Consider the following 22055-nt stretch of genomic DNA (forward strand, 5'->3'; position numbering starts at 1 on the left):
AGTTTCAACATAATCACTATTAGATATAATTTCTGCATTAGAAGATTATTTCAGTGATTCCAGTTTCACTAAAGTGGTTCTCAGATACGCCCATCTTACACTGACAGTCAGGGGAAGGTATTGACAATGGATTTGTCCCACGGCTGAAGTATAAGGTTTAGGCTGTTTTTGTGCAGTTAGGAGCTGGTTTAACCAGTTGAGTTAGAGACTTTACAAGGACAAGAGATGCCAAACACACCGGCTTCATTTTTTTTACAAGCTCAATGTAAACAAAAGTTTCAATGGTTTAAGGGGGTGAACAATATGAGAGCATATAGGGCAGAGTAAAAGACAGAGGGATGTGAATGTAGGTGTGTTTGTGTGTAAAGGGTTGGGATGGTGGGAGGGTGAATTCAGGGGGTGTGGCATTTTACTGCATATAACACTCAGTCTGTCCCTTTAGTCCTCACTCGCTTGATTTCCTTTTCTTTCACTTCTTGCTCACCGTGAACTTCTGCTACACCATGTCACGTAAGAGACTTTTATATTTTTTTACTATCTGCTTAAAGTGAACTACATGTAATGTAGTGCACTGCTGCACTACTGCTGTATTTGATGTGTTAAGCATTCTTGCAGCATTTATTTTCTTTTATTGATTTGAAGGCTAGTTCAGTATTTTGTTATATGTTTTGGTAGATATGTCTTTTGTCAATTTTACCATTTTCGCAGTTGGTGGTGGATAAAATGACAAAATCGAGTAGATCTCTTTCCTTCCTTCTTCTTTCTTTCTATCTTTCACTTCTGTCTTAATTAAAGGGTATGTGCAGGGTGTTGGCCGTGATTAAAACTGTAGTTTTAATCCCCCATTTTCTGATAACTCCAACTCTTTAGACAATTACAGGTCCATCCCTTCTCTCCTCCTTCTTATGTTTGACTCCGGAGGGGTGTAACTTTAACCCTTTGTTATGCTGTTGCTGGGCGTGACATTTCATATATGTGTATTTTTGATATCTCCACTACTAATAATTTTAGATGTTGTGGACACATAGCCTTTGTTTGATTACTGTTATTAATGGCGCATCTATTTTGCATCACTCTAATTTTACAGAAACTCAGCAAGCAATGGCTCAGCTTATTGCAGTCTTTCATAAATTCTCAGGAAAGGAAGGAGACAAGTTCACCCTGAGCAAAGGCGAGCTGAAGGACCTGCTCACCGCAGAGCTAGGAGACATTTTTGGAGTGAGTCTCTGCGTAATCGTGTCATTGACCATTTAAAATTATAATTATAATTTCTCTTTTTATTAATGACATAAATCGCTCTTTTCTATAGTTAAATATTTTTTTTATTAAATAAATAAGATTATTTAAAAATAAATAAGATTCTCATAATTCATATATTTTGAGTTAATAAAAATGGGCCATTTGATTCATCACTGTACTGATCATGTCTCTGATTAAGCTTTTGTGTGTGTTGTGTTAAAGAAAACCCAAGACAAGACAGCTCTGGACAAGATATTTAAGGATCTGGATGCAAATGCTGATGGTGTTGTGGACTTCCAGGAGTACGTCACCCTGATCGCCTGCATCACTATGCTTTGCAATGAATTTTTTACTAAGGGTAAATAACTTTGTCCTTACAGAAATGTTTTATCTGTAAAGTTATGGTACATCTGGAAAAAAAAAGAATAAATGTTTTTAATGTTTTGAATTAAAACTGTATTCTTACAATATGTGGGTGTGAGTGTTCTTATCTGTAAATGTGTGTTTATTGTGTTTGGGGCTGCGGTTTAATTAAACGGTTAGATCCTATGGATATATTAAATCTATGCTTAATTTTCATATGAAAACGTTCACTTTCCATTGACACTGCTAGCATAAAACATACTTACAATGAATTGTCAAGTTACACTTTAAAATAACAGTGACACATATATGGACTGATCATTTAAATGTGAAAACAATACTATTTGAGACAAAACAATGGTATGTTTTAAGATATGTCAGTGCAAGTTACTTTCAGTTCAGACAGCTCAAACATGCATTATAGTCTGGGACTAGCCTTGTCTGTGAAACCGGTCAACTCTCCTTGTGCATAATTCCTGAATCCCAGCCCATTGTCTCTGAACACTGACTGCTATGTGGTCTGCTGCTGTTGAGAGCAGTTCCAGGGAATGCTGAAGCCAAACTCATGTCTTTCTCCCACTCCCCTATAGCGGCCTCAATAGAAAAATGTGATTGTCACCCTCTTTATCTGAACTTAATTCTTGTGGTCACTGTCTTTCATTGTCTAAACAATGCTAAAGCAATTTGTTTCAACAATGAAACATTAGTGAGCTTATATTATATTATATTATATTATATTATATTATATTATATTATATTATATTATATTATATTATATTATGTGTTGTAGGCTATTCGCTTCTGTTTATCTCCTTTTCAATATGACAAGTTAATTGTTTTAGAACTGCACAAATATTATGCAAGTGTTCAGTGACTGAACGAGGCACTTATATAGCGTTCTACTATATACTACTTTACACCCAAAGTGCTTTACAATCATAACCATCACAGTGTGCAGCATCCACCTGAATAATGTGATGGCAGCCACAGAACAGTGGCTCCAGTGCGTTCACACCAGCTATAGGTGGGAGAGAGAGAGGGATAGAGCCATTTCAAATGATGGGGATTATTAGGAGGCCATCATTGATAAAGGCCAACGGAGGGATTTTGGCCAGGACACCAGGGTTACACCCCTACTCTTTTGAGAAGTGCCAGGGGATTTTTGATGACCACAGAGAGTTGGGACCTCAGTTTATGTCAGTGCTTGTTACAGTATAGTGTCCCCATCACTATACTGGGGCATTAGGACCCACACAGACCACAGGGTAAGCAGCACCCCCTGCTGGCCTCACTAACACCTCTTCCAGCAGCAAACTGGCTTTCCCAGGAGGATTCCTAACCTGATACTGACCAGGCTCAACCCTGCTTACTGTAGCTTCAGTGGGAAACCAGTCTTGGGCTAAAGGGTGATATGGCTGTGGCTCATGTATTTGTCCCAGTTCTATTCTAATTTCATTATTAGAATGTTTTAAAGTGTCATGAAATGTCTCGGTCACGTATGTAACCCTTTTTCCCTGAAGGAGGGAACTGAGACGTAGTCGACGTGTCGACTGATTGGGATTATGCTTAGGGAGCATGTCATCTTAGCCAGTACTGTTAAAACGAGCCAATGCACATTGGCATGCGAGATCTGCATCTCAAACTCCGACCCGCGGTGCGGGTATAAATATGGAAGTGGATGGACGCAGCAGTTGTTTTTCGCTGAGGAGCCAAGTGTAGCCGGGAATCAGCGGTGGTCCAGCAATAGTGGCGACGGGACTACGTCTCCGTTCCCTCCTTCAGGGAACGAGGGTTACATATGTAACTGAGACGTTCCCTTCAGTTGCTCGCGTTCGACGTAGTCTGTCTTGCATTGCTCGATTGCTCCTGTCTGCCTTGCTGCCTTGCTGTTGGTTTGTGTCTGTAGCTTCGTATATCTTTCTGTTTTGAATCAATATCACTACCACTCCCTGTTGTTTGTACTGCAACTTACTCAACATCACATATTAACCTGACATCGCTACCTTCAATCTAAATCGTTGCTAGCACAACAAGCTACTAATTCGCTAGCCTTTTAGCATGCCATCCGTGCACTCTTTATTTATTTATTTATTTAGCTCACACGCTCGCGCGTTTTACAAATCCATCAAAGCTGTGGTAAGTAGAATCAGTCAACAAACACGGTAAGTCATGTCTTCTCCTCTTATTGTGACTTGCACTTTATGTAACATGTATAGCATAGCCTTCTCCGTCTGCACAGGATTTACATGTGATAAATGCAGGGAGATAGTTAGGCTGACGGAGAAGATTTCAGAACTAGATACACGCATCCAAACTTTAATTGAGGGTTAATTGTAAGAGTGCAAGGGCTTTAGATACTGCTTTGGATGCAACTAGCTTAGAGAACACTATACACTCACCTACAGGATTATTAGGAACACCTGTTCAATTTCTTATTAATGCAATTATCTAATCAACCAATCACATGGCAGTTGCTTCAATGCATTTAGGGGTGGGGTCCTGGTCAAGACAATCTCCTGAACTCCAAACTGAATGTCAGAATGGGAAAGAAAGGTGATTTAAGCAATTTTAAGCGTGGCATGGTTGTTGGTGCCAGAAAAACATCCAGTATGCGGCAGTCCTGTGGGCGAAAATTCCTTGTTGATGCTAGAGGTCAGAGGAGAATGGGCCGACTGATTCAAGCTGATAGAAGAGCAACTTTGACTGAAATAACCACTCGTTACAATTGAGGTATGCAGCAAAGCATTTGTGAAGTGTTGTGGAAATTTTATATTTTACTTTTTCTTTTTCATTTTCTTAGACAGTAAAGCCCAGGGGGGTGGGAGGCTCACCTTCTTCAGAAAGTCTAAGGGGTATTCAGCCTTTTGACCTCACAGATGTGAAGACAGTAAAGCCCAGGGGGGTCAGAGGGACCACTGTATTATAAAGCGTTTTGACCTCACAGGTGTGGGTACAGTAAAAGCCCAGGAAGGGGGGTTAGGAAGTACCATTGATTTCTAAAACCTGCAAGATCTGGTTTTACTGGGGTAAGCGGAAAATTACAGAAGAAGAGACTTTGTCAAAAGGCTGTATAAAAGCTGCTTGTTTTCTGTGTGATGCAGGTCTTGTTCCATCGTAGAGCAGCTGCTACGGTATGTTTTTTTGAACAACCCTCCTTTAAAAGAATAAACATCTTTTAAAGTACAATTTGAATCTTGATGTAGCTTATGCTGTGATGCTATTTTGTTAGTTATTGTTTTTTGCCTCAACAATTGGTGTCAGAAGTCTGATTCCTTGAGGTTGCCTTCTGGTCCTGACAGCGGATTTGACGAACTGATCATCTCAAAGCACAGGCTTTGGATCTTATCTCGCCAAATTGAGAGAGAAGAGCCAGAACTGCTATCAGGGCTAGGAGCAACCCACTGGAATCAGAAAGAACTCGGTGGCAGTAAAAGCATCTCGGGTAAGAGACAGTAAAATATTTTTTTTTGTGCGATGTAATTTGATATAACTGTGAATGAACCACAGTGGCTGGAATTATCCCTTTGGTCGGGCAGAAAAGGTTTTCGAGGGGTAAATTGAGCTAGTGACGGGCATTCCGGCTCTTTTCCTTGAACCGGCTCGTTTGAATCGGCTCACTGAAAAGAGACGTCTCTTTTGACTTAAAAATAGAGTAGGCTCACTGAAAAGAGTCGTCTCTTAGATCTTGTAATTGTAACCTGAGAAAGTCTCGTTAAGTAGACGGAAGAGCCTTAACCTGATTAACACGTGAACCAGCACGAACGACCCATCACTACAAGTCAGTTTTATGCCGAAAACTAGCTCGTAAAGCGGATGAAGGAGGCGCAGTGGACGGAAGCACCACGACTGATTAATTAGGTTTACTAAAAGTTTTTAGTTGGAACTTGAAGAAGTCGGACCAATTTTAGCCGAAAACTGGCTCGTAACAAAATCTTTAATTGGAACCCGAGGAAGTCGGACCAATGCAATCGAGCGTTGAAAAGCGCTCACGGAAAAGATTTGTTACTAACTGTATTTTTCTATGTACATTTCTGAAATGCACTTTCTATAAAACTGCTTTGAAACTATGTATTGTGATAAGTGCTATCAAAAAAATTTGTATTGAATTGAATTTTGAGTAAACCGTAATTACAGATCATATTTGCTAACCTTGCCGGATCGAGGTGACAGAACCGGGTCTGTTGAAGACGTTTGACAGATTAAGACGCGTCAAAAGTAAAAATCCAAGAGAGGATATTCAGCCAACATGGGATCATCTTATAGTAGGCCTAAGCAAGATAATTTTTACACACCAGTTTTCGGTCAAATGAAAAAGAATTGCGATTGTGAAAGAAGGTCAGTGAAAAGCAACAGAGGGGGTTGCGGGTGTTTGAGTTGTTGTGTGTTTGAGAAAACGGCTCCACCGGAGCAGAATACTACTAATAAACAGTGTGTTTGTATTTTTGTAATTAGCATTTAGGGAAAGATAGTAGGAAAATGTGGGTTCCCTTTCGCAACATGCAGATATGTTTTCGCTTCGGAGCCAAGAGTATTTCTTCACTCCACAGTCATCTCTGACTTCACTCTACGAGACAAGCTTCTTTCTCCGGTGTTGGTGTGATGGCGATCTGCAGCGAGCTCACAGTGCCTGCTGATCTGTGCAGTGATCTGCCAGTGTGTGTGTGTGTCTCCCTGTGCGCTTCAACATCGCAGAGTTTTTTTCTCCTCTCATAAAAGAGCTTGCACGCGGCACGTCTTTTTAAAGATGGCTCGCCCATGCATTTCTGGTTGCAGCGGACTGGTATCGGACTCTGATGGGCACAAGCGTTGTCTAGTGTGTTTGGGCTTTGATCATGCTTGAACAGCGCTCGTGGGTGACTCATGTTCTCGCTGGGAACGTGATCATCGCGTCATATATAGGTCGAGACTCGGTGAACTCGCAAGAGTGAGAGTCCCCTCATCCACCCCCCGATCTTCGGCTGGTGGCCAGGGTGACCTTAGGGTGTTGGTCTGGAACAAGGCGCCGACTCTGTGTCCGCGACCCCAGCCCCCCTTTTTAATGACGGTGCCCGCTAGCGAACGGATGCTTCCACGAGTCTACCCTCAGGTGGCCCGTGTGTTTTCATTTGAAGCTACAGAGGATGATGCTGTGTCTGTAGCAGCATCACTAGGTGGGCTTGATTCTTCTGGAAATGACGACTCGTCACAGCTGCCACCCTCTGGTGTGCATATGGCTGTGCCTGAGTCTGATCCGGAGATGACGGCCATGCTTTCCCGGGACGATTGGTTTTTGGGGGAGGCCGCCGACCCGCGCCGCCACTGACCTTGCTCTCCGAGCGACGAAAGTGGCCGTACGCTCTCGGAGTCAGGTGATGTTCACCATTCTGGGGCTGACCAGTCTGATGTGCACGATGTCGGGCGGACCCGTCTGCTCGACACCCCCATCTTCCAGGTCTGCCTCTTCGGCGGTGCAGTTGAGTGCTTCTGCCCAACAGTTCTCAACCGCCCGTGAGCAGATTGAGGTTATTCTGCCCGACGGCCCCACCATCCGCTCAGATCCAGGCTGTATCCAATCGGATCTCCAGGCTGATCTAATGACGGCGCTCCTGGACAACTAAAGTGGACATCGCCAGACCGATCGCACATGCCATAACGCTCGTTTGCAGTGCGGAGCTCACCTATGAGCGCACGGTCTGGGCTAACCTCGTGCATGCAAAGAGGAGGCGGCTTATCCACAGGCTTTGTAAGCTCTGCCCGTCGGAAGGGATGAGAACTCACAGGGCTTAGGGGGGAGACGAGGATCCTCTGTCCTAAAGGCAGCGGCCTTTTTTTTGGCCTTTTAGTCCAAAAGTGAGGAGACAGTATAATAATCTGTTCTCTTTCAAACGGTCACATCGTATTGCGTCTTCTAGACGTGATGGGGAAAACTCCCTTTTCTCTGATTACTGAAGCCTTTTATAAAATAACGCAGTGCTACTGCACAGTCACAATGCACAATGCCAGAAGGGGCGGGGCATCTGCCTATAAAAGCAGCTCATTTCGCCATATGATTCAGATTTAATCTCCTTCAGCGACGGTCTTCGTACTTCGCAGATAACTCCTGAGAGCCTTCATCGCCGACTAAACAGACCTGCAGCGGAAGAGGGAGTGAGCCAGCAAATTGCAGCAGATTCAGAGATCTATTTGCTGTCGCAATTAGAGCAGCTCGTCTCTGTGAGTGCGGCGTCAATGTGGGGTTTGCCCAGGCAGGCGACACACATGCTGTGCTTGTCATCAGGATTCAGAGGGGCTCTGCATGTGCCACGGATGAGCGCAGGGAAACAGCGCGACAGCTTGCCTCGCGCTGAATCAGCTGGCTGGAAGAACGCGCTGTTTCCCTGCGCTCATCCGTCGAGCATTAAAAAATAGCAAATTCTAAAAGAGCAAGCGACGTTGCTTCAAATGTCGCACCGCGATTGTGGCACATGCAGAGCCCCTCTGGATCCTGATGACAAGCACAGCGTGTGTGTCGCCTGCCTGGGCAAACCCCACATAGACGCCGCACTCACAGAGACGAGCTGCTCTAATTGTGACAGCATGCCTCTCTCATCTCTCCCCTCTCAGATCGTGTTTTTGTTAGTGAGCTTATGACAGCTCAGACCCCACTTGCCTCACTTTCTCCACAGAGAGAGATTTCGCCTGTGCTTTTCACCCATCCAGACCAGCACCCCTCGTGTGATGTCCCCATCCCCTTGCCTTCTATAGAACGAAGCAATGTCAGAGCTAGAGCCCCTGAGGAGGTAAAACGCAGCCGTCTGGACGATTGGTTCATGATGGGCTCCAACAGTGATCTGCACCGTTCTTCCCTGAAGTTCATGAAGAACTTACAAAGTCGTGGCGCGCCCCCTATTCGGCCCGCCTACACACTTCTACTTCCACAACGCTCTCGACCATCGACGGCGCTGTGGAGAAGGGATATGAGAAGTTGCCCCGTCTAGAGGAAGCCATGGCTGTGCACCATTGCCCACCCACTGCTATTGGATGGAAATCCATGGTGGCTCATCCATCACGACAGCCCTCCATGTGTTCCAGGCAAAGCTCCTCCGGTCTAAGGATGAGGATGAGCCTGGACCGGACCCTGCCGCATTTCATGACCTCCGCAGCGCTACGGACCTGCCCCTTTGCACCACTAAAGTCACCGCTCAGGCTATTGGAAGAGCCATGGCTAGTTTAGTGGTGCTGGAGCATCACTTATGGCTTAATCTGACCAAGATCAAGGACGCAGTCACTCAGCCACCACCTGCACCTGAACGACGACAGGGCCCTCATCAGGCAAAATGCTTCCAGCCTAAGCTTCAGGGTCCCCGGCCTAAGATTACGCTGTACCCTGAGCCATCGAAGCAGTCTTGGTCATCCGGACAGGAAGAGGGGAGGGTTAAGTCTTTCTGCGGCCGGACCACCCTCCAAAATGCCCCGAGTGTTCCTCCAAACACCCTGTTCAGTTCCAGCTGTTGGAGCAGATGTTGCCATTGCAGGCTATGGGCCCGTTTAAGTTCACAAACCCTTGCAATTGACCGAATATTATAACGAACAAAATAAATAACAAAAATACTCGGCAAAAGAGTATACAGCCCTGTCTCTGGTTGACCAGGACTGCTTTGATGGCTCAGGGTCAAGCGCAAATGCAGCATACTGCGTGTAGCAGCCCTTGGCATCAATAAACCAGCGTAGAGTTCGACCGGTGCAAATATCTTTTATTCTTTTGTCACGCACCGTGAAACTAAAACACACAAAGTCACAAATCTTACAATACACGCAAAGACACATTTTCCATTGATTTAAAATTACACAATCAAATTTTCACGATCTCAACAACAACAAAAAACACACCTACCTCGCTCCGCTTACCAAGGGTACAAACATCAAACAGAGGGTTGGGAAACTTCATTTAATCCTCGCCATTCCTTTAGACAACATGCTATACGCGCCAAACACTTCCTGCTCCGGTGTGGATGTCTCTCTAACAAACGGAACCACTAAGCTTGCTTATATCCGGGGCGCGTCTGTTACCCGGACGTGACTAAATCACACGAACAACACAAGCAAAGCAAACGGTCACTTACACTGCGTATTATTCAGCCCATAGCCAGCTGAGCCGAGGCATTGAAAGCAATCCCTGGCATGTCGAAATGGGAACTGAACACAATAGAACGAGGTTACTCACTCCAATTCATCGCAAACCACCCCGCTTTGCGGGCATAGTCGATACTTCGGTGAAGAGCAACGTGGCTCACGTCCTGGTAAAAGATGCTTAGGAAACAGTTCCTCTGCCCCACTGCGAGTCAGGCTTCTACAGCCACTACTTCTTTGTTCCAAAGAAGGATGGCGGCCTCAGGCCCATTCTACATCTCAGACATCTGACTAAGGCCCTCGTGAAACAGCCGTTCAAGATACTAACCCTGAAATAAATCCTCGGCTAGTGCGCCCGGGGGATTGTTTTTTCTCAGTGGATCTGAAAGATGCATATTTTCATATCCAAATAGGCCCCGTCACAGACCTTTTTTGAGATTCACGTTCAAAGGGGCGGCTTACCACTATACAGTCCTACCATTCGGACTGTCTCTGGCTCCACACACTTTTAATAAAGTGCATGGATGGAGCACTTTTCCCCTTGAGACAAAAGGGAATCCGCATCCTCAACTACCATGATGACTGGTTCGATCTGGCCCAGTCAGAGGTGTAATTGAATTACCACAGATCTGTTCTCCTCAGCCATTTGGAATGCCTAGGACTCAGAATCAACATAGCCAAGAGTTCACTGTCCCCCAGTCAGAGGATCTCCTTTCTGGGTGAAGTTATAGAGCCCAAATGAAGGCTTGGCTGACACACGAGAGCGCCCAGACTATTCAGCAGCTCGCGACCTCTTTCGCGACCTCTTCATGTCAAGGTGGACCACAGCTGCATCAGAGCACTGGCCCTTTGGAAAAAACTCAGCTTCTACAAGTCTGGGGTAAGCTTGGGGATGATCTTAAGGAGCATGATGATCACCACGGACGCCACCAACACAGGTTCAGGGAGTTCTGTGCAAGGGCAAACCGATGGCTCCTGGACGAGCATGGAGAAATGGCTGCATATCAACTGCCTAGAAATGATAGCTGGCCCTCAAAACCTTCCTGCCACACCTGACAGGTCACCATGTCTCAGTCCGATGGGACCACATGACAGTAGTGTCCTACATGAACCGCCAGGGCTGACTCAGGTCGAGACCTCTGTAGAGGCTAGCCAGAAGCTTTCTCTTTTTGGCATAAGGCAACCTGCACTCACTGAGAGCGACGCACGTGCTGTGCAAACTGAACAAGGGAGAGGGCATGCTGTCCCGGGGCAATGTGTCCCCAGGAGGATGGACCCTTCATCCCCAGATGTTTCAAATGATATGGAGTATTTTCTGGAGGGCAGAGGTCGACTTTTTCGCCTCCGAAGACAACTCTCACTGCCCAATATTTTTCTCAAAAAGCAGGGATGCGCTCCTCCAGTCGCGCTTCTCCCTCAGGTCATCCAACAGATCAGGGAGGGTGGAAATGTAGTCCTTATAGTAGCCCCTCTCTGGTAGATCCAACCTTGGTTCTCCAAGTTGATTCAGCAGCTGGTAGCAGCCCCATGGCCTATACCCCTGAGGAAAGACCTCCTTTCCCAAGCAAACAGGACGAAACTATCCCAAACTATGGGCCCTCCATGTGCGGCCCCTCTAGCCACGTCCAAAAGATGCCTCTATGCCCTAAAGTGGTTCGTCTTCTCCAGCTGGTGCTCAGCCCGGAGCCAAAAGCCTTTGTTATGCGAAGTACCGCTGGTACAAGAGCTACTGGATGCGGGTCGCAACCCCTCCACGCTCAAAGTCTACGTGGCGGCCATTGCAGTTTCCCATGCTCCCATGGCCAGCCGTAAAAAAAAGTTAGATTAATAGCTGCGCAGTACTTGGTAGCCTTGTCCGCCTAAATGAATTATAAATAAACATATATATATATATATATATATATATATATATATATATATATATATATTTATTTATTATAATAAACTTATAATAAACTTGTAGGCTATTTGCAGTATATTAAATCATTTTTTGACCTAATTATTTTGCACTGAAATGACACACTCGAGTCTGTTGGCTCTGACAGCGTTGAATCACGTGCACCTGCGCAATATAGCCTATGATTTCCGAAAATAGTACTATGTCAACTAGTGATATCAGCACAAGAACTGTTGAGGAATATGCAACATAATGTAGACAATTGTTTTTGTCATATGTTTATGATAACTGACAGACACTATCATTTCAGCCGCTCTGTGCATGTCCTCGCACGGAGCGAGGCTGAACATAGGAGCTCAGCTTTGCGGCTGAGAGACGAATAGACTATTAATTTAAAGCTTTTACTTTTAAACACACGAGGCACATCCACTTTAATAAAAAAAAGAATATTTATTAAACAAACCAGATCAAGACGAGAGCAAAAACATACTCGGTTACATACGTAACCTCGGTTCTCTGTAGAAGAGGGAACGTAAGTTGCTTACGCTACGGGTAAAGTCATCTTTTCTCGAGATATTGAAGCCAAAAAATTATCCTAATTTTTCCATTTATTGTCAACGCAGTGCAGCAGCTAGCAGACCTAGAGCATGCAGTCTTGCGTGCTCATTGGCTGCCCTGCGGCAAATGCAGCAGCCTACCACTGAGCCTCGCGCGTGACGTCACGCCCAATGAGGGTGCCCGCGCTCTCTGCGCGTCACAGCCAGCCAAAAGGGGTGTGGTTAAGCGTATAAAAGCCAGGCTCGGTTGGCAGCTCACAGGTTTTCATCGACTGAAGCGAAAAATCGCTCGTGGCGCTAGCACGGTCGGGTTACGCAATACTCGTTCCCTCTTCTAGAGAGAACCGAGGTTACGTATGTAACCGAGTATGTTCTCTTACGAGATGTTCTCTCGTATTGCGTAAGTTGCCTATGCTACGGGAACCCATTGTCAACGCCGTGCGTGCCAAGTATCTACCTCATGAGTCCCAGGGAATCCCGGGCAACATAGATAAGTGGGAAACAAGCGGCCAGCAGCACGGGCCAGCACATGTTCATAAGCACATATATAGGGTATACAGAGCGGCGTTGCCGGTCTATATAAACCATCACCATACAGTGCAGCTCAACCAGGAAAGTTAAGGTCACATGAAAGTAATCTGCGCATGATCCGATCTGGGCAGAACATAGGATGGAAATCCCGCTGGACCAAGCCCACGATGAGGCCACGCCTCTAGTGGAATGAGCTCTGACGCCCTACGGGCATTGCAGACCTTTGGACACATAAGCAAATGCAATAGCATCTACTATCCATCTGGACAGGCTCTGTTTCGAGGCAGCGAGACCTTTGGTGCGCCCACCAAACGAAACAAAGAGCTGCTCCGAGCGCCTGAAAGGGGCGGAGTGTGTAATGTAAGCCCTCAATGCCCTGACAGGGTAGAGGAGATTAACTTCGCTCTCACTATCGGATGCTGGCAGAGCCGATTGAGAAATGACCTGCGCTCTGAAGGGAGTGCCTGTCACCTTAGGGACATAGCCATGTCTTGGTTTAAGGATGACTTTAGAGTCATTTGGTCCAAACTCAAGACACGCAGCGCTAACAGACAGCGCGTGTAAATCCCCCACACGTTTAACTGATAACAGAGCAGTCAGAAAAACGGTTTTGAGCGAGAGGTACTTTAGGTCGACGGAGTCTAGTGGTTCAAAGGGGAATGCTTTCAGGGCCTCTAGGACCAAGGAAAGATCCCACAAGGGAACCGAAGGGGGTCTCGGGGGATTCATCCTCCTGGCTCCTCTAAGGAAGCGGATGACAAGCTCGTTCCTTCCAATTGACCGACCGCGCGTCGACTCAGCGGACGCAGCAACGGCTGCCACATATACTTTAAGCGTGGATGGAGACCTGCCCTTATCCAGCAGCTCTTGGAGGAAACTAAGCAACAAGTCCAGATTTCTATCGGCACATCATTTGGAGTACACAGACCATTTAGACACGTAGAGCCGCCTCTTAGAGGGAGCTCTGGATTGCGTAATCATGTTCATCACTCCTTCTGGCAAGACAATGGTTATCCGTTGATTAACCATACCTGCAGAGACCTGCGCTCTGGATGGGGATGCCATATTGAGCCGCGGACTTGAGAAAGGAGCTCCCTCCTCACCGGAATCGGCCAAGGGGCTGTGTGTGACGGCCACGTCAGCTGCGGGTACCAGACTTGATTCTCCCAGTGTGGGGCTATAAGGAGCACCGAGTGGCGCGTTTCCCTGATCTTCTTGATTAGCTGTGGTAACAGAGAGACCGGAGGGAAAGCATAGAGAGGGAGGCTGGGCCAGATTTGGGCCAGCGCATCCTCGTTCTTTGAAAAGTACATTGGACAATGAGCGTTGTCTTTTGACGCAAAAAGGTCGACTTTCGCTTTGCAGAAAAGACCCCATAGTAACTGGACTGTCTGGGGCTGCAGGGACCATTCCCCTGGGGGAACGTAGTTCCTGGACAGTTTGTCTGGGCCGTCGTTCAGATGGCCTGGCAGATGTGCGGCTCTCAGCGAGCGCAGGAGGTACTGAGACCATACGAGAAGGCGTTCTGTCAGATAGCGGAGACTCCTGGATCTGACAGCGCCCTGACGGTTTATGTAGGACACCACAGACATGTTGTCTGTGCGGACTAGCACATGGTGGTCCCGTATGAACGGGAGGAAGCACTTGAGCGCGTTCTCGGATGCTATCATCTCCAGACAGTTTATGTGGAAGTGTTTCTCTCGGTCTGACCAGAGGCCAAAGACCGGTTTGCCCTCAAAGAGAGCGCCCCAGCCTAAGTTGGAGGCGTCCATAGAGATGACCTTTTGGTGTGAGACAGCTCCCATTGTCACCCCCTGCTGGTACCAGTCGGCCGCTAACCAGGGTTACAGAGCTGAAACACAGCTCTGAGTCACTGTGATCTGTTTGAGGCCGAAAACCCAAGCCCGGCGAGGCACTCGGGCGTTTAACCAGCGTTATATTGGGCGCATGCGCAGCAGGCCCAGCTGAAGCACTGCTGCAGCTGATGCCATACAGCCTAGCATCCTCTGGAATGTTTTCAGAGGAGCGATGCTGCCCTTCTGGAAAGATGCGGCCAGGTGTCGGACACGGTGCGCGCGCTGTGTCGATGAACGGGCCGTCATAGCCACAAAGTCCAGTTCTATTCCTAGAAAGGAAACTGACTGACTGGGCAGTAATCAGCTCTGGGTCCAGTTGACCGGGAGACCCAGGCTTTCCAGATGACTGAGGAGCACTGTTCTGTGAGATAAGAGTTCTATCTCTGACTGTGCTAAAATCAGCCAATCATCCAAATAGTTCAGGATTCGCATGCCCTGTTCTCTCAGGGGGGCGAGAGCCACGTCCATGCACTTCGTGTATGTACGGGGTGCTAAAGACAGGCGAAAGGGAGGACAGTGTATTGATATACCAGACCGTCGAAGGCAAATCTCAAGAATGGCCTGTGACGGGATATTATCGGAATCTGAAAGTATGCATCTTTCAGATCGAGAGAGATAAACTAGTCCCTCGGGCGAATTTGCGCAAGGATTTGTCTGGTCGTGAGCATTTTGAACTGTCTTCTCCTGAAAGCTTTGTTCAAATATCTTCTTGGGTACGGGAAAATAGCGTCTGTAAAAGCCTGACTCGCTCAGAGAAGGAGGTACTGGTTCTATAGCCCCTTTGCACAGCAGTTTGGCTATTTCTGCGCGGAGTAGATGCGCTACATCCGCTTTCACTTTCGTCTCGGTCCGTGCTCGAAAGCGAGGGGGGCGGCAAGCGAACTGTAGTGAATAGCCCTGTCTTATTGTGCTCGGCACCCATTCTGATACCCCTGGAATAGCCTCCCATGCTTTTACATTTACAGCTAGGGGCAGAATGGACTCCGGGTACCGATCACCGCACTTTGTGGGCTTGGGTAACTGAACCGGAGGTGTGTGCGTGGCGCGCGCGCCCTCGGATCTCGGGTACGGCGGCTCACTGATAGCGGTGGCTGTCTGTATCACTTGTGATGACCCGATTGCTTGGAACAGGGAACATTTTGTGATGATATTGTGTGCAAGCGGAGCCTGGGGCGGAGTGTTTGTCAGTAAGCCTGAGCGCTCGTGAGCGGACACGTGACTTACGTTCATAACTTGGCCGCTGTGAGGCTGTTGCCGTGTAACAGAGCGGGCAGCGAGTAGGTGTGAGCACAGATTTGTGGGCACATTCTCTACTTCCAGCACTCGAGCGGCATTTGGCAGCTTTATAAGAGTGGGCTCTGTGAGTGTGTGAGACACGGGGGGTCTGGTGTTTATGTGTAGGGGTGAGCACTGAGGTGTGGGCACATTTTCTATATTTGAAACACCAACGGCGTGAGCCGGATAACCAGACATTATACTCTTTTTGAGATTTCTCTGGGTCGGGAAAACGGCGGTTGTGTGCAGGCAAGCGGGCTGTGTTGCCGACTCGTTGGCTGCTAAATACACTACTGCAGTAGCCTTCTCTGAGGGGACTGACAGGGCGAGACACTTTGACGGCGGTCTGGCTGCAGCGAGACTCAAGCGTCTTTTCTTCTCTGCTCTTGCTAGGAGGAATTCGCTTGCTCTGGCTTCACCGCAATCTTAGGCTGGGGTCCCCGCGGGGGAGGCGGCCTGTGGCGGCTGGATGAGCGCGATCTAGGGCGCCCGCTCTGTCGTCGCTGTGAGGCTGTGGCTGAGCTGGACGCTGGTTAGAGCTTTGTGCAGGCGGCTGGTCACGTGGGCGACCTGCAGCGGAGCTAGAGCGTCAAGGAAGGAAGAGATTCATGGCCTGCGAGGTCTTCTGCACCTCGGAGAAGCGGTCGACGATCCCGTTTACCGCTGGGCCGAAGAGACCAGTGGGAGAGAGTGGCGCGTCGAGAAACACGGAGCACTCGGCTTCCCTCATGTCAGCGAGCATCAACCAGAGGTGCCTCTCTGTGACGGTGAGCGAGGCCATACATCTCCCGATCGCCTGAGCTGCGGCTTTCGTAGCATGAAGGGAAAGATCCGTCGCACTTCTCTAATCCGTGATGGCGGCTGGGTCCTTGCTTTTCTCGTCCCATTCGCGGAGGAGATCAGCTTGAAGGATCTGATGCACAGCCATCGAGTGCAGGGCCCAGGCAGAGAGCGCAGATCACATTGCGGTCTCCGGGGCTGAGCGGGGCTCTGCACGAGCCACAGGAGATGCGAGGCATTTTTAGAAAAAAGCCTTGTGCTCTTTTATAAAGTGAGTGTCACGGCGGCGAACACCCACAAGAAACAAAGCACTAAAAGGATACTCGTTGCCGAATGGAGAAGATGACCGTCTTCCTCAGGCTCTTTCCTCTGCGTGCTGGTCGCTGGTTTCAACGGCAGCGGCTTCTCTCAGAGTCCAGCGATGCGGAGAGCTTCGCTGAAGAGATGAAAATCAGTGAGCTGCCTACCGAGCCTGGCTTTTATACGCTAAACCACACCCCTTTTGGCAGGCTGTGACGCGTAAAGAGCGCTGGTGCCCTCATTGGGTGTGACGTCACACGCGAGGCTAAGTGTTTGGCAGCAGTTGCCGCAGGGCAGCCAATGAGCACGCAAGACTGCCTGCTCTAGGTCTGCTAGCAGCTGCACTGCGTTGACAATAAATGGAAAAATTAGGATAATTTTTTGGCTTCAATATCTCATGAAAAGATGACTTTACCCGTAGCTTAAGCAACTTACCTTTCGTAAGAGAACGATATAGAGTGCATAACTGAAAATAAAGCATATAGGCTCAAAACAAATGCAAACGGTGGGCACAGCGCAATTGTGCATTAGGCTCCAAAAAAATAAATAATAATAATAAAGTGCCCAAATCCAATAAATAATACTAGAAATAAAGGGTCACAATAATAAAAGTGAACAAAAAAATGTTTCCAGCATGGTCTGGGTGTGTCTGCACTGTTATGGCTATGCAGTAGCTTTGCGTTGTTTTATAAAAGGCTTCAGTAATTTGAGAAAAAGGAGTTTTCCCCATCGCGTCTAGCAGATGGAATACTCATGTCCTTATCTCAGGGAACCGAGGTTACGTTAGTAACTGACTCACTAGCATGTTAGAGTCAAAATCATATTTCATGAAACTGTAATTTTTCTTTTAAATATTCCCATCATTCTCTTTTACTGATGTTATTATGATGTTGAAATTATGTTTCAAAACAAAACAACTGTTATTGTCTATCCCACCTTTTAATATTAAGCTAATACCAAAGTTTTATCATACGTTTTAGCTTTAACCACTGATACTCTAAAATCACTACTAAACATTAATCTTCACTGCACACATATTGGGGTTTTTTTCTGGGTAATTTATAGACTTCGTTTGGTGCTTTTTAGCACAAGTTTCCCAATTCAGTGAATCAGACAAGTTGCAAATAAACATTAAACATTACTAAACATTAATTTTCTCTTCAAACATCCCTAATGTGGGCTACCACAAGATGGAGTAAATGCCTCCATCTTGTGGTGGCCCTCATAAGTTATCTTTGAACTGATACTTTGGCACTCTGAGCCATAAGGAATGAACTTTATCTCATGTTCAGAACTTTAATCTCAAAAAATGAATTTGTTGTTATAAAATGCAAAAGTTGTATTCATTTCTACTTCAGGTCACTCACTATATTTGTGTCTATCTATGTTTTATGTAAAAGTTTTTACCAGTCTAAAAGAAAATAAATTATGGGGCTTTGTCAGTATGATGAATAAGGATGACAACTTGAGCAGTTTTGTATACCAACAAACATGCATTAGCTCTTAAAATGATTTCACGAATAGAGTTACAACATCATTACTATTAGATTTAATTTCTGTAGGATAAGATTATTTCAATAATTCCTGTTTCACAAAAGTGGTTCTCAGATACGCCCTTGTAACATTGACAGTCAGAGGCAAGTATTGACAATGGATTTGTCCAAAGGCTCAAGTATAATGTTTTGTCAGTTTATTTGCAGTCAGGAGCTGGTTTAACCAGTTGAGTTAAGACAAGGCCAAGCCAACCTGCCTAATTTTTTGCAAACTCTATAATTGAGCAAACAGGAATTTCAATGGTTTAAGGGGATGAACAATAAGAGAGTATATAGGGCAGAGTAAAAGAGAGAGGGATGTGAATGTAGGTGCGCTTGCAGTTAAAGGGTTGGGATGTTGGGAGGGTGAATTCGCGGGTGTGGTATTTTATTGCATATAACACTCAATCAGTCCCTTCAGTCCTCACTCGCTTGATTTCCTTTTCTTTCACTCCTTGCTCGCCGTGAACTTCTGAAACACCATGTCACGTAAGAGACTATATTTTTTTAGTGACTGTTTTACTATCTGCTGCCTTAAAGTGAACTAATGATCTGCACTGTAATGTAGTGCACTGCTGCACTATTGCTGTATTTGATGTGTTAAGCATTCTTGCAGCCTTCATTTTCTGATATTGAGTTATTGGCTAGTTCAGTTTATAGAGTACAACAGGGCTAAAGTACAATTTGTTTTTCACTACTCCCATAGTGTATGATTGCTGAAAAAATATATGTTTTTATTTAACATTGATGGAGTAACAGATTTTGTATGAAAATAAATCATAGAAGTGGTTTGTTTGTTTGTTTGTTTGTTTGTTTGTTTGTTTGTTTGTTTGTTTAAAAATAATAAAAATAAATATGAGGTGGCAAGGTGGGCCTTTTGCCATAGACACAGGGTAAACCCAGCATGCGGCAAAAGGCACAAATTAATTATACAAATACTTTAGCTAAAATAAAATGTTTTTTAATAATATCTCAGTTAAAACCTAAAACCATCTTTAGTAAAGTTTGCACTATTTTAAGGTTTATTTTGATGATTATAATAATTATTATTATGATTATAATAATTCATTTTTATTCAGTAAAAATATGTTCATTTAAAAAATACAGAAACTGAAGTATTTTAAAAAGTAAAGATGCTGAAAGCACTGAATGAGATCCCATAACAATTTAATATAGCGTTACAGTAGTAAAAATTATGGCATTTTATTATATGATATGATTAATATCATATTTTTAAATATGGTGGTTTCATTATAAATATGGTGATTCTCTCTAAAATGGACATCCAGCTTGATAAATATTAAACATCTGAATCTTTCCATGTCATGTCAACAAATGGATAAGTCAGCCAGCTATTTATTATCATGTTAATCATTGTGCCTTTCGACCCTACAGCAGGGGCGCCTTTTACCCTATACGACTTTTACATATTCTTACGTTAACCAGTAATCATTTGGTAGATATGTCTTTTGTCAATTTTAATGCAATAGTTTAAGAGTTTGTGTGATGGGAAGAGGAAGAATGTTGGTGGTGGATCAAATGACAAAATCGAGTAGATCTCTTTACTTCCTTCTTTCTTTCTTTCTTTCTTTCTTTCTTTCTATCTATCTTTCCCTTCTTTCTTAATTAAAGGGTATGTGCAGGGTGTTGGCAGGGTGTTGGCCATCATCCCTTCTCTCCTCATTCTTATGTTTGACTCCGGAGGGGTGTAACTTTAACCCTTTGTTATGCTGTTGCTGGGCGTGACATTTCATATGTATTTTTGACATCTCCACTACTAATCATTTTTCATGTTGTGGACACATAGCCTTTGCTTGATTCTTGTTATTAATAATACACCTATTTTGTATCACTCTAATTTCACAGAAACTCAGAAAGCAATGTCTCAGCTGATTTCAGTCTTTCATAAATACTCAGGAAAGGAGGGAGACAAGTTCACCCTGAGCAAAGGCGAGCTGAAGGACCTGCTCACCGCAGAGCTAGGAGACATTTTTGGAGTGAGTCTCAATTGAAATATAATTTCTCTTTTCATTATGACATTTTTGTTAAAAGTTATGTATTAAAATTGTTCTTTTCTATAATTATTTATTTTTTAAATAATGTTATTTATTTCATTTTTAAATCAAATTAAGGTTCATTCTTTTGTATTAATTCTCATAATTAATATATTTTGAGCTAATAAATATGGGCCATTTGATTCATCACTGTACTGACCATGTCTCTGATTAAGCTTTTGTGTGTGTTGTGTTAAAGAAAACCCAAGACAAGACAACTCTGGACAAGATATTTAAGGATCTGGATGCAAATGCTGATGGTGTTGTGGACTTCCAGGAGTACATCACCCTGATCACCTCCATCACTATGCTTTGCAATGAATCCTTTAAAAAGGGGAAATAACTTTGTCCGGTTGCACTTTATTTTACAGTATGTGCACTTACCTAAGAAAGTACTGGGTAATATAAGGTTAATATAACTACATAGGTTAAGGTTAGGTTTTAGGGGTAACCCAGGGTTCAGGGTAATGAGTACATGTACATGGGGTACAGGATTGTAATATAAAGTGCTACCCTTTGTCCTTACAGAAATGTTTTGTAAATTTATGATACATCTGAAAAAAAAAAAGAATACAGCTTTTGAATGTTTTGAATTAACTTACAATTTCTTGGCTGTCAGTGTTCTTTTGAAATGTGTGTTTGTGGCTGCAGTCTAATTAAACTGTAAAATATGGATATATTAAAAACTATGCTTCATTTTTCAAATAACATACACCTTCCATTAACACTGCTAACACAACATACTTACAATGAATTGTCAAAGTACACTCTAAAATTACAGTAACACATATGGACTGATTATTTAGGAAATGTGAAAACAATACCATACCACACCAAAGGGGGCCTCAAATGGATTGATTATAGTGAGATAGATCTATATTTTGGTAGATGTCATGAGATGAAAAGTTCATAGATCAGACTTCTGAAACATCTACGCCCGGTTTCAGACAGGGCTTAGATTAAGCCGGGATAAGGCCTTAGTTCAATTAGGACATTAAAGTAAATTTTATAAATGTGAAAAAAAAACATGGTGTACATCTTGAGACAAAACAACTGACATATTTTAAGATATGTCAGTGTAAGTTGCTTTCAGTTCAGACAGCTCAAACATGCATTTTAGTCTGGTACTAGCTTAAGCCTTGTCTGTGAAACCGGCCAACAGTTTTTGTGCATCATTCCTGAATCACACCCCATTGCTTTGAGTGTGAGCAGATGCTTAACCGCACTTTCCACCTCCACCACCGTCCCATTTTAGAACAGAAAGGGATCTAATTTGGTCTTAAACACCTGAGGTGAAAGGCAAAACAAAACAACTGTAATTTATCTCCCTGCATACTGTATTAAGCAAACACCAAAGTTTTATTATTAGTTTTAACCACTGAGATGCATATACACACACACACACACACACACACACACACACACACACACGCACACTATATATACAGCATATATATATATATATATATATATATATATATATATATATATATATATATATATACAATTCCCATGGAGTGTTTTAAAGGTTGTATCAGTGATTTCTGGCCCAAAAATAAATGTCTAATCTTTCCTAACGATCC

The 22055-nt window shown here is 44.7% G+C and overlaps 2 protein-coding genes across 3 annotated transcripts; both read left to right on the forward strand.

Annotated features, from left to right (window-relative positions):
• Nucleotides 1-377: 377 nt before the first annotated feature.
• On the forward strand, nucleotides 378-1707 carry LOC143720885 (ictacalcin-like). Its single transcript, XM_077210816.1, has 3 exons — nucleotides 378-510; nucleotides 1088-1218; nucleotides 1462-1707. The coding sequence occupies exons 1-3, from the start codon at nucleotides 504-506 to the stop codon at nucleotides 1603-1605; spliced, it is 282 nt and encodes a 93-aa protein (XP_077066931.1). The 5' UTR covers nucleotides 378-503; the 3' UTR covers nucleotides 1606-1707.
• Nucleotides 448-21158, forward strand: LOC143720891 (ictacalcin-like). 2 transcript variants are annotated; one of them, XM_077210839.1, is made up of 3 exons: nucleotides 448-510; nucleotides 20285-20415; nucleotides 20672-21158. In XM_077210839.1, the coding sequence occupies exons 1-3, from the start codon at nucleotides 504-506 to the stop codon at nucleotides 20813-20815; spliced, it is 282 nt and encodes a 93-aa protein (XP_077066954.1). In that variant the 5' UTR covers nucleotides 448-503; the 3' UTR covers nucleotides 20816-21158. The 2 variants fall into 2 exon arrangements, with proteins under 2 accessions (XP_077066954.1, XP_077066945.1); XM_077210830.1 differs by lacking the exon at nucleotides 448-510 and adding an exon at nucleotides 18739-18907.
• The last annotated feature ends 897 nt before the right edge of the window (nucleotides 21159-22055 follow it).

This window comes from Siphateles boraxobius, unplaced genomic scaffold, assembly GCF_051911475.1.
Source record: "Siphateles boraxobius isolate OS27281-9 unplaced genomic scaffold, OSU_SipBor_1 12, whole genome shotgun sequence".
Classification (NCBI taxonomy): Eukaryota; Metazoa; Chordata; class Actinopteri; order Cypriniformes; family Leuciscidae; genus Siphateles; species Siphateles boraxobius.

What these genes read in the sequence shown, in the direction of transcription:
- LOC143720885 (XM_077210816.1), top strand. An exon ending in AGCTAGGAGACATTTTTGGA is followed by an intron (nt 1,219 to 1,461) that starts GTGAGTCTCTGC and finishes GTTGTGTTAAAG; the next exon opens with AAAACCCAAGACAAGACAGC.
- LOC143720891 (XM_077210839.1), top strand. An exon ending in AGCTAGGAGACATTTTTGGA is followed by an intron (nt 20,416 to 20,671) that starts GTGAGTCTCAAT and finishes GTTGTGTTAAAG; the next exon opens with AAAACCCAAGACAAGACAAC.